The sequence below is a fragment of the Nasonia vitripennis genome, chromosome 5 (genome assembly GCF_009193385.2).
Source record: "Nasonia vitripennis strain AsymCx chromosome 5, Nvit_psr_1.1, whole genome shotgun sequence".
Classification (NCBI taxonomy): Eukaryota; Metazoa; Arthropoda; class Insecta; order Hymenoptera; family Pteromalidae; genus Nasonia; species Nasonia vitripennis.
In genome coordinates this window covers 3,608,322-3,620,343 of record NC_045761.1, presented here as the reverse complement: position 1 = coordinate 3,620,343, position 12,022 = coordinate 3,608,322, and the positions used below count along the sequence as shown (strand labels likewise).

General features: G+C 53.8%; 1 protein-coding gene across 2 annotated transcripts in view; it reads left to right on the top strand.

Annotated features, from left to right (window-relative positions):
- Nucleotides 1–11,820, top strand: part of LOC100122056 (protein artichoke) — a 47,726-nt gene extending 35,906 nt beyond the window's left edge. For both annotated transcript variants that reach the window (XM_031931793.1, XM_001605609.5), the window contains 4 exons: nucleotides 6,010–6,341; nucleotides 6,425–9,520; nucleotides 9,805–10,142; nucleotides 10,215–11,820. In XM_031931793.1, coding sequence (XP_031787653.1) covers nucleotides 6,068–6,341; nucleotides 6,425–9,520; nucleotides 9,805–10,142; nucleotides 10,215–10,769 — 4,263 coding nt within the window. In that variant the 5' untranslated portion in view covers nucleotides 6,010–6,067 and the 3' untranslated portion in view covers nucleotides 10,770–11,820. The remainder of the gene's footprint in view (nucleotides 1–6,009; nucleotides 6,342–6,424; nucleotides 9,521–9,804; nucleotides 10,143–10,214) is intronic.
- The last annotated feature ends 202 nt before the right edge of the window (nucleotides 11,821–12,022 follow it).

The following is a 12,022-nucleotide window of genomic DNA, read 5'->3' as shown; positions in this document are numbered from 1 at the left end:
CACTCCGTTGCCGCGTGTTGTACAGAGGAGGCGGGAATCGATACGCCGTTACAGCATCTGCATACGTACCTCTGTGTACACTGTACATGCCCGAAAAACCGGGAGAACAAAGATCAAAGCCTCGTAGATATCCGCTCTCCGCGGCGAATCGTTCGTTTGCGAAAAACCGATGCTGCTGGAACAAGTGTATCACAGCTGCGAACCCAACTTGGCAAGAACCACGGTCCAAGCCGCGGAAAATGATATTATTATACCGAAGCGCGTTTAATTTCCTCTCTCGGACGGATTTTTCGTATTAACGAACGGCTGTGTATAACGCCGAGGCGCTTTTTCACGCTCCGGTGAATATCGCTGCGAGAGTGGGCGCACACACACAGAGCGCGGCGAATTTGTTTCGAAATCAATATCGGAAACGAGTCGAGCGACACACCCTTTCATTCGCTCTCTGTGCAGCGCGCATCCCCTGCGGCGGCTCTGTCTCTTTTCTCTCACACATACGCCCCCGACACTCTAACCCCTTTTTCCTGCGTATAATGTTTGCAGCTGTGGAGCGCGCCGAGTCTTTGATCGAGCCTCGAATTCGCGCGAGCTATTCTTATTAAGCGCCCGCTCTGTATTCTTTTTCGACCACTGTAGGCTCCTCGCCGGAGCTCTTTAAATTGCGTGCGCGATTGTGCGATATATTCGATCGTGTACACAAGAGGGCGAGAAACGTTTTTGAAATTAAACGGCACGCACGTTAAAGCTCGCGGCAATCTCTTTCGCTGGAAATTAAGCGCGACAAAGCAGTAAGTAAACGTTTACGTCCCAAGTAAAAATTTAACGAGAGAGAGAGAGAGAGAGAGAGAGAGAGAGAGAGAGAGAGAGAGAGAGAGAGAGAGAGAGATCATCAATTTTTCCCCCGAAAGCACGCGGCGCCGTAACGAGGTCAAAGTCCCCTGAATAAAACAAAGCTGCAGAGCGCGAACGGACCTCGAGGATGTGATACAGCCACTGAACCTCGCATACACACACTGCAGCGCTGCACTTGCACGAAATCTCCGGCGACGTGTCCCCTTGCGCGCGCAGGCTTCCCTCTTATGGCACTTGGCTCTGTACTCTTTCCCCCGTGTGTGTATATATATATATATATATATATATACGCGTCGGCGCGGTGATATTTCTTCGAAAGTGCTGAGCAGAGCCGGGGGGGGGGGGCTTTTGTGCGCGGTCGCACATACACTTCAGCGCGGAAGCCGCGGCCGATTTCTTTGTTCTCCAAGAAATTCCTGGAATAAATCGCGGGCTGCTTTATTCGCGAGCGGGAGGGACCGGCTTTTTCCCTCGAAAAATTATGCGCGGCCACATTTTCGAGGACCGGCCGACCGCTTATAAAATCTCGAGAACGAAAGAGAGGGAGAGAACGATTTCGCGGCCCAGTCGAGAGTAAACACCGGCTAACTATGCGCGGCTATAGGGTCAGAAAATCAACCTGCGGGATTCATTCGCAGCGAGAAACTTTTTCCCTTTGGGCGGCGCGTTTTCGCATGCACCGGCCCAAGAGAGAGGGAGCTGGGAATTTTTGTTCTCCCTTCGCGAACTTTCGGTACATAAAATGCAGGGAACAGAGGTCTTTTTTCGAAAAGGAAAAATGTGGAAATATGACTCTATCTCTCTCTTCTCGCGAAGGGGTGAGACGAAAATTCTTCATTTTGCGAGCGAGATACTTGAAAACAGTTTTTCACTGGAATTCCGGCCGCGCCGGGGGAAAAAAAGTTATCGATGACGGCGGCTGCGAGCCGTGCCCGAACACATTGTTTTCCACTTTGGAGCGGCAATTTCTCATTATTTCTTTCCCATCAGAGCAGCTATTTTTCATTCTGCCTCGCCGATTGCATATTTCAGGCTATTATTTTGCCAATACAGCGCCGCGCGCGAAAAAAGTTCCGAGAGCTGTGCTCTCTCGTCGAAAAACGCGAAAAAGAAACTACGCCTCGCTGTATAAGACACGACGAGCGAGCGTCCAATTATACGTGGCGCGATCGAAACACTGTGTCCCGCTGAGTAAGGATTTTCCGGTAGCATCGAATTATAAACAACAAAAAAGCTGCGCCGAGAGAGAGAGAGAGAGAGAGAGAGAGAGAGAGAGAGAGAGGGAGAGAGAGAGATAAGAGGAGCCGCAGCCAACTCGGCTCTCGAGCAATGAACATCGCGGATGATATTACCGCAGCCGTAAAACTTTCTAATAGAGTTTTAAGTGACGATCACTCGGTATCAAGTTATATCTGGCGTCGAGCAGCTGATATCCCGCAAAACTTGCCGCAATTTTATTCGCAAACTTCTCCAGCTGCTGCTGCTGCTGCTGCCCGAGTTTAAAGCTCGTCCGCCGAAGCCGGATCGCATTATCCCGTCGGGCGTGCATCGGAAAAAGGCTGCCGCGTGAAAAATCACACGTGCCGGTAAAAAGTGATTTCTCAGCGGCGATATACACGCAAAAAAGGAGCTGCCGAGCCGAATAGAAAAAGAATGGAAGTTACCCGTAAAAGTCGCCGACGAATGCATATATAAGTTTTCCTGGGCACCTGCGCGCACACGCGGGCAACGGCTCCCGTGAGAAACGAACCTGGAGCCCGAATTGAATTCCAACGCTGCTGGGCGCGCATTCAATTTAAAAAGCGCTCGAGAGAGAGAGAGAGAGAGAGAGAGAGAGAGAGAGAGAGAGAGAGAAAAGGGGAAAACGAGCGACCTCGACGTCGCAGAAGCTTATACATGTATATATAGAGCTGCGTGACGTTTTCTCCGAGTCGACGCGATGGCCATATACATCTCGACACACACGGCGCTCGAGAGATGAGACTCGCTATCGCTGCGATTTCCGCGTACACGCCGACGAGAGCACTCGGCCCTCGAATGCACGGATATAGCTATACACAGGCCGAGTGCCAATACTCGCCCCCCCCCCCCCCCCCCCGAGCAGCACTTTCGGTGATGAAGAGCTTCGCTGATGCGCCACATTTGTTTTCCGCGGGCCGATTGCGCCGCGGCGGAGCTTTAAGCCGTGTACTCTCCTATGCACTGTGTGTGCGCGAGTGTGTGCATGCAGCGAAGGCGGGAGATCGAGAGCCGCCACTGACGGATACGGCTCCTCTCGGACTAATGAAAACGCGCGGGGGACGTTTAACGACGACGACGACCTGGAAAGTGAGCGGAGAGGCGCCGATGGATGCTGCGGTCGGCCTATCTTTTGTTGGCTCGGATTAGTGCTAGTTTATCGCGGACGAGGGGCGTAGTGTGATTCAATCGACTTTTCGGAAATTCCCGTGGAATAATTGACGCACTTACCGCCAGTCGGTCAATCACGCGGCCCATCATTGTGTCGACTCTGTCGTGCATTAGCCTGCGCGCGCCCTGGATATTATCTTTCCGCTTTCCGGCGAGTCATCGTGAGTCGGCGCGCTCCTTCTCGCGAGCGAGCGATATAAATCAATTACCGCGTCGATGGCAAGGTCAATAATCACTCAGCAGCTCCCGGCGCGCGCGTGGAGCGTCAAACTCTCCTATCCTCTAACGCAATTAAATCTTCGCTCTCGTGCGCCCAAGTGACTGCTTGCCACTTTAGCGGGCGCTCTCTGTATAGTCAGCAGCATTTGCGCTAATAGAATCAGCTCCCGGCTGAAAAATTTCGGCCGCTGTATAACCCGATCGGAAATCCGTCATCCCCGATCGCCGCGGTCATCCTTTTCGAATCAATCTCCCCCTCGTACAGGTGCCTGAGGAGCCTCTCGGATGAAGAAAAATTTTTCACTCGCCATTGCCGGGGAAAAATGGAATTTTCGCTCCCGGAAAAAGAGATGGAACGCCCGCTCGTCAGCGAATATCACACACACTGCGCCGCGGGGAAAAGCTTTTGGCTCTTTCTTCCTCGTCGGAAAGACGCGCGGCTCGTATATTCAAATCACGTCGCCCAGGCCGCGTGTGTACATGTATATGAACCCAAGCCCCGGCCGAGGCGCGACACGTCGTGCACAGGAGTGGGACAGGCCGAATTACTCGCTGCGACAAGGACGAAGACGGGCTGCGGACCGACGACGTCGCAGCTCTATATTCGAGGCGGCGGCATATTGCACGACTGCAACCGCCTGCTGACGTACACGTACGCGCGCGAGCTTATTGGACCTCGCGCGACTATCGACTGCACTGCAAGCTCGAATTCGACGCGCCTACTCAATCTGTATTATTTTAGTGCGCGAACAGACTGCCAGCTGCTAATGAGCCACTTCGTTCGCGTGCACACATATCAATGTAAGTGAGCGTCTTATCGTTATAACAGACTCCGAGCAGAACAAACGATCCTTCGCGGTCGAGCGCTCTCTCTCTCTCTCTCTCTCTCTCTCTCTCTCTCGGACGACCTCAAAGCTGGCCGTTCTTCACGGTATGATTAAAGAGTGCCGGGCCGGAGATGCGCGCAGCATGCGAAATCGAAATGTTAAAGAGCGCTTCAAAGCCAACGCGGGAGAAAATTAAATGGGAATTAGAGTGAAAATCTTCCACTTGGCCGCGCTCGCCTGCTACTCCCGTCCGCTTTACTCCTCGTGGAGTATGGCAGAGAGCTTTGTGTGTGGCCGCGGATTTTGCGCGGGGTTTTTCTAGCGCTCGAATTACCCTCGCAAACACGCAACCGACGCGGGGGGGGGGGGCGCTTTCAATTAGAGATATTAGGTTTATCCTACCATTAGGTTAAACGCACGAGCGATTTTTCATAACTCGCTCCTCGCTTTTTCCCCATCGCGAGAAGCAATAAGAAATTGCTTCACGTAGCGCGCATTTCCGAGCTTCAAACTTGAGCTCGCACGTTGAGGCCATTTCCACTTACGATCCAGCGCGCGATCGTAAATATAAAAGGAGAGCGAAAGAGTTCTCGAGAAAAAATAATGGACATAAATTTACGCAGATATCGAGAGACGCTCCGCGCGAATTTTTTCCGTGCCTCGCGGCATAAGCTCGAATCAATCACGAATTACAAATGTTCCTTCGAGCAATAATGCCGGCGGCGGCAAAGCGCGAGATCGATAACTCGCGGCGGCGGGGCACACAGCCGAGTGGAAAAACATCCGTTATTAATGGCCGAGACAGGCGAGGAGTGAGAGAGAGAGAGAGAGAGAGAGAGAGAGAGAGAGAGAGAGAGAGAGAGCGAGATGCCCAAAATGCATTTATGGCGGTCGTGCCAGGAATGCGGCGAGCGCTCGCCAACTCCCTGCTCGTATCTCGCTCTCGCGAGCTGGGAAGACAAAGAGCTTGAAGGGGGAACCGCCAGGCCGCGCAGAGTCGGCAAGCGCAGATAAGAGCCGGGGAGAAATTTCTCGCTACTGCATTAACCCATTTTGCAGCCGGCGCGGGGATCTCGAATTCTTTCGTCCTGTCTTTTTTTTTTTTGCTCTCCGACAGGAGGCGACCAAATAAATATTGCCGCCCGAGCCGGGACGTGTAAGAGTATAAAAGCGATGTAAAGTGGATATGCATAAGCTCCGCCAGAGCTTGCGGGATGAATTCGAATGGTGACTCTTTCCCCCCACTATCTCACCGGATGATAGAATTCTCCGTGTTTCCCGGCGTTCGTCTCGCAAGCGCTGCGCGAGTCGAGCTGCGGGCGGTGCATCGGGAGCTTAATGAGGAAATGATATCCGTCAGAGAGGCCGATGAAAAGTTAATTTGCCGCCGTGTCTAGTCGCGCGAAGACAAGGCGCCCATTGAATAATGGCGAACGGAGCTCGACTTCCGCTACATCAAAAGCGGATGCTCGGCAGACAAAGAGAGAGCCGTCAGCCGCCGCGCGCACATCACTTTTGCGCGCCCCAGGTGGTACCGCTCGCTTATTCACTTGACGCGTCTCCGTCTTGTTTGCGCACCCCCGCTGATAGGCGAAAGCCGCCCCGCTGATTGGCACACTCGAGCCGTGCAGCGCTGCTTCCTCGCGTGACAGCCGTAAGTAGTGCCCGATTTAACGCTGCTTCCGTGACTTTTTTGTTGCAGGTGTGATCTGGAGGCAAGGCTCAGATTCTTGGAGAGCCGGATGTGATGTGACGTCGAGATGACGCGAAATTCGCTGAGAGAGGAAGGGTGCAGGCTGGCGCGCCGGCACCGTAGTCCCGCTGCCGCAATACCGATAGCCCACTCATTATTCCTCCTCCTGATTCCGTCCTTTTTCTTAACCGCTTGTCGCGCCCAGGATGCCGAGTGTCCGCCCTCCGAGCTCATCCCCGGATGTCCCTGCTACAACTTCGAGGACGGCCTGTTCCTCGAGTGCGCCGGAGCCACTGAAGAGACGCTGAGGTCGACGCTCATGGGCGTCATGAACTCGGCAGGTGCGTTCTCTTGATTATTCTTCTTATTTGTCCTGCATTCTCAGAATTGTTCCTCCAAAAAAACATAACCTTCGTGATTGCAGGAGAAGACACGGTCGTCCAGTCGCTGAGCGTCTACGAGCTGGACAAGCTGATCGAGGACTTGCGGGAAAGCGCCTTTCCCGTAGGCTCCCAGATCAGGCATCTGCAGATATCCCACTCGTCGCTGCGCGGCATCGGCGACACGGCCTTCAAGAATCTGAAGGGCAGTCTCGAGTCGCTGGCGCTGGTTTCAGGCCGGCTGCCGCAGGTTCCGCAGAAGGCCCTGGCAGAGTTGACCAAACTGACCAAGCTGGACCTCGAGGCCAATTTCATCCAGGACCTGTCGTCCTACTGCTTCTACGGCCTCAAGCTGATGAAGCTTAGTCTCAAGGGCAACCAGATATCCAAGATATCGGAGCACGCGTTCGCTGGGCTCGAGGACTACCTAGCCGATCTGGATCTCACGGAAAACAAGCTCAAGGTTTTCCCTATGCTGGCTCTCAGGAGACTCGCCAGTCTGGATTCGCTGAGGCTAGCCTGGAACGAGATCTCCGAGTTGCCCAACGACGGTCACTCCAAGCTCAGCTCGCTCTTGATCCTCGATCTGAGCAGCAACAATTTCGACAAACTCAACGAGGACTGCTTCAAACCCTGTCCGATCCTGCAGACCTTGTCGCTCTACTACAACAACATCCAGGACGTCGACAAGAGCGCCTTCGTCTCCCTGAAAGACCTTGAGTCCATCGATCTCAGCCACAACAAGATCGTCTACCTCGATCCCACGACCTTCAAAGCCAACAGCCGGCTTCGCACCATCGAACTCAGTCACAATCACATACACTACATAGGTGGAGTTTTTGCTGGACTGCCCGAGCTGAGAGAGCTCTACCTGGCTGAGAACAACATCCTCGAGATCCCGTCCGACGCCTTCGTAGGCAGCGTCAGCCTGACCGTCGCCTACTTCCAGCAGAACGCCATCCGCAGAATCGACGCCAAAGGTCTCGCGAGCCTCGGCATGCTGGAACAGCTGCACCTAACCAACAACTACATCGAGAAGGTTCCCGTCGGGTTTTTCGAGCACTGCGATAAGCTCACCTCTCTGTCTCTGGACGGTAACAAGATTCGCGAGCTACTCGCCAACACATTCTCGAGTCTGGACAAGCTGCGCGAGCTGCGACTGCAGGACAATCAGATAGCCGACGTGAAGCGAGGCGTGTTCGCGCCCCTGCCAGCGCTGCAAGAACTGCACCTGCAGAACAACGCGATCGCCAACATCGAGACGGGTGCATTGAGCACGCTCAGCAGTCTGCAGCACGTCAATCTTCAGGGAAATCAGCTCTCGGTCTTGGGTGATGTGTTTCAGCTGTCGTCGGACTCGTCCTCCTCGGCAGGCGGCAGCTCGTTAGTCTCCATCCAGCTGGACAGTAACAGATTGGCCGCGTTGCACAACAACTCCCTGCGCGGCCAGGCGTCCGTCAGGATAATGTGGCTCGGTCACAACAAATTGACTCACCTGCAGGCGTCGCTCTTCCGAGACCTGCTCCTCGTCGAGCGACTCTATCTCACCAATAACTCGATATCGAAGATCGAGGACGCCGCCTTCCAGCCGATGCAAGCGCTGAAGTACTTGGAGCTGAGCATGAACAAGCTGAGCCACGTGACGGACCGGACTTTTTCCGAGCTGCACGAGCTGGAGGAACTGTACCTCCAGGACAACGGCCTGCGTCGTCTTGATCCGTACGCCTTCACCGCGTTGAAGAAATTGAAGGTCCTGGATTTGGCGAACAATCACCTGACGGTACTGCACGACGCCATCTTTCAGGAATCTCTTCCCATCAGGAAGCTTAACTTGAAGAACTGCTCCATCCAGTCCATCGAGAACGGAGCTTTCCTCGGGCTCACGGAGCTGATCGATCTCAATCTGGAGAGCAATCAGCTGACCGCGCCAGCTCTGCGCAGACTCCAGATCTCCGGACTGCAGATTCTCACGGTGTCTCGCAACAACTTCACTCAGCTCTCGGAGCACAGCTTTAACGGCTTGCCGTCGCTCCAGCAGCTCACCTTCGACGAGGTGCAGGTTTCGCAGATGCCCGAGAACATCTTCGTTCTGAACGTGAATCTCGCGAAACTGCATCTGAACCACAACTACCTGAAGACTTTGCCACCTGGAATTTTCCACAATCTTATTTCACTTCGCGAGATACGCATCGACCACAACAGACTAATCGAAGTGCCATACTCTGCCCTTGATAGGGCGAAGAATCTGGAAATACTGTCCTTGTCACACAACGACATCAACACGGTAGAGGTCGCCAAGCTGTCCGGACTCAAGTACCTGCGCGAACTGGATTTGAGCAGCAACCGGATCGAATCCATGTCGGGATTCGCACAGGCCAACCTCACGCGGCTGTTCTCCGTAGATCTCAGTCGCAACAATCTGAACGCGCTGCCTGCCAACTTCTTTGCGCAATCGACAATGCTGCGCCGGGTCGACCTCTCGGAGAACAAGTTCCGTCAGATCCCGGCTATGGCCCTGTCGGGTCAGAACCTCCCAGGACTTACCTGGTTGAATCTCACTAGAAACCCTCTGAGCAAGATCCACGAAGTTCCCTCGGAGTCCACGTATCCCCTGCTCCAGGAGATCCACATATCCGGTACCAACCTGACCATACTCACGTCGCAGGACTTCGAAGCCTTCCCGGCTCTGCAGTACCTCTTCATCAGCCAGAACAGCATATCGCGTGTCTCGCCCGGTGTCTTCCGTAGTCTACCGAACTTGCTGACTCTCCATTTGGGCATGAACAGTCTGGACAAACTGCCGCAGGAGCGGCTCCAGGGACTGGAGCATTTACGCATTCTCAACCTGACGCACAACCGACTGAAGGAGCTCGAGGAGTTCCCCGGGGATCTGAAGGCCCTGCAGATACTGGATTTGTCCTTCAATCAGATAGGCGCCGTCGGCAAAGTGACGTTCAAGAATCTGGTCAACTTGGTGGAGCTACATCTGTACGGGAACTGGATCAATACGATATCCAGCGATGCGTTCCGGCCTTTGAAGAAGCTCCGACTGCTCGATCTCAGCAGGAACTACTTGGAGAACCTGCCGCTCAATGCCTTCCGGCCCCTCGAGACGCAGATACGAAGTCTGCGAGCCGAAGGTGAGTAAAGTAGTATAGCCAAGAGAAGCCGTTTCGACGTAACGCAAACTTTCGAAATAATTTCTCGTCTTCGCAGAGCTCGATAACTTAACGACTCTCTCTCTCTCTCTCTCTCTCTCTCTCTCTCTCTCTCTCTCTCTCTCTCTCTCTCTCTCTCGTAGCTCCAGGAGCAGTTAATTCATACTGTCTCGAAAAGACTTCGGAAACGGCACTTTCCTTCTCTTCAACCCACCCCAGTTTTTATCAATCGTCGTAACAATTCCGATTTCGATGTTCGTTCACAGAGAACCCCTTGAATTGCGGCTGCGAGTCGCAGGAGCTGTGGGAGTGGCTGCGGGATCATCAGAAGCTCGTCGGCGGAGTGGGACGGAGCCGCGGACGCATCAGCAGCGTCAACGGCGAAGTCGAGAGCGGAGTGCTCAGGTGCGAGCAGCCGCCGGAACTCCGCGGTCTGGTCTTCCTCGACCTCGACCCGCACGCCTTCTGCTCGTCCCCGCTGGTTCTCAAGCTCGCCATCCAAGACATACAGCCGTTCTCCGTACTCGTCTCCTGGCAGAGCAGGAACCACTCCGGCCTACACGGATACAGGGTCGCGTACCACGCGCTCGGCAACGTCGACGAGGTGAGTCAATCGAACGAAAGTATTAGTATAATTAGTATGTTACACGTGTTGGGACGATCGGATGATTCGCAGGTGCGGGGCAAGCTGCTGGACCCGAAGGCGCGCTCGGTACGGCTGACCAAGCTGGCCTCGGACACGCGCTACCTGATCTGCGTGCTAGGCCTGGGCAACTGGGGCAGCCCGTTGCCCGAGGACATGAGCACCTGGAACACGTGGAACTCGTCGTCGGCGAGCCAGGACGACCTGCTCGAGAGCTCGGCCCACCCGGTCATGGTGGACTCGGCGATGAGCCGCTGCACCGAGGTACGCACCCTCGACGCGCCCAACTCGATAGTGGGCGAAGGCGCGGTGGGCGACCGGGGCGGCCTCGCCAGCATCCTTACCCGGCGACTCGGCCTCATCGTCGGCAGCTGCATGGGCTTCGTCGTCTTCGTCGTGCTGATCTCCGTCCTCGGCTACATGAAGATGAAGAAGCAGCGCGCCGCGGCCAAGCGCGAGCAGCCCCTCGCGCCCAATCCGCCCGAGTACATGTCCTACCGGCACTTCTCGCTGCAGAGCGGCGACAGGCCGGACAACACCTGCCCGAGCTTCATCAGCAACATCGGCACCACGGCCCTCAACTCGTAGCACAAGGCCCCCGCCGAGACCTGCTGCGCGGTCGAGCAGCTGGCCATGGCCGAGCACCAAGACATCGAGCTCAAGCCCGTGGCGCCGCCCGACTTCTTCGCCTAAAGAGTCCTTCAGAGCGCGGCCCGTCTTGGCGGCCGATCCACGTGTACGCGAGTGTGCGCGAGTGTGCGTGAGTGAGCGGTGCGTTGGTTCGTTGAATAAGCGATTCGTCGTCGGGTTATGCAGTGGTGTACAGTGACGACGACGCGATATGTTCGAGTGGACTGCGAGATACGGCGAATGTACGGATGCACGGGAGTAGCAACCACAACGACGAGCGATGAATTTTTCATTCAGCATATTTTAATCATACAAACATCCACAGTAGCGCGTCTATACGATATCGAGCGCGCGCCCGACCCTCATCTTCTCGAAGACTGATTTTTTAAAGCATGTTTTTCGTCCTTATACTATATTGTCGACTGTATCTCGAGCTCTCTCGGTATGATTCTTGTACCCATTTTTATTGTGAAAAATCCACAGGACGCCGGCGGAGTGGCCGCGAGTATGTGGTAAATGTTTTATACGTCTTACGCGATGTGAAGAATCGAATGTTGTACGATGCATATGGTATATATATATATAAATATATATGAACATAGTTATATAGTTCGAGAGAATCACGAGAAAGAAAAGAAGGAATTTTATCGTTGTAAGTCTGACAGAGCGTAAACGCGATATTCCTGCCAAGTCTGTCACTGCGAGTAAATTGTTCATAAAAATTGTCGATATCGCGCGCGAGGCGACGAATCAATCAAAAAAATATATAGATAGACCCGAGAGAGCGATAATCGCTAGGCTCCATCGAGCGCGATGAAAATCTTCTAATTAAAAGAGTACACTGGTTGTCATGCGCTTACAGAAGATTTTTCTTTGATGGATGCTTTCGCGACATCGCCCACCTATACGGTAACCAAGAAATTCGTGTACATAGATAGCCAAGAAAAAAAGTATATATATAAAATAAATAATGGATGATTCGGTTAATAAAAAAGTGATGGTAAAAGCAGTCTCTTCTCATTTAGTGCACGCACCACCACGTCCCCCCGCATTATCTCCCTGTGCTTGTTTTTTTTTCTCCCGCCGTCACACTCTCTCGAAGCCGTAAATCCCGCACGGCTAAGCCACTTCAGGTAAGTCCCGCTGCATAACCGCGACAAATCTCTCCTAATAAATGAATTAATTAATTACATAAGTGCGGCTTAGCCCCC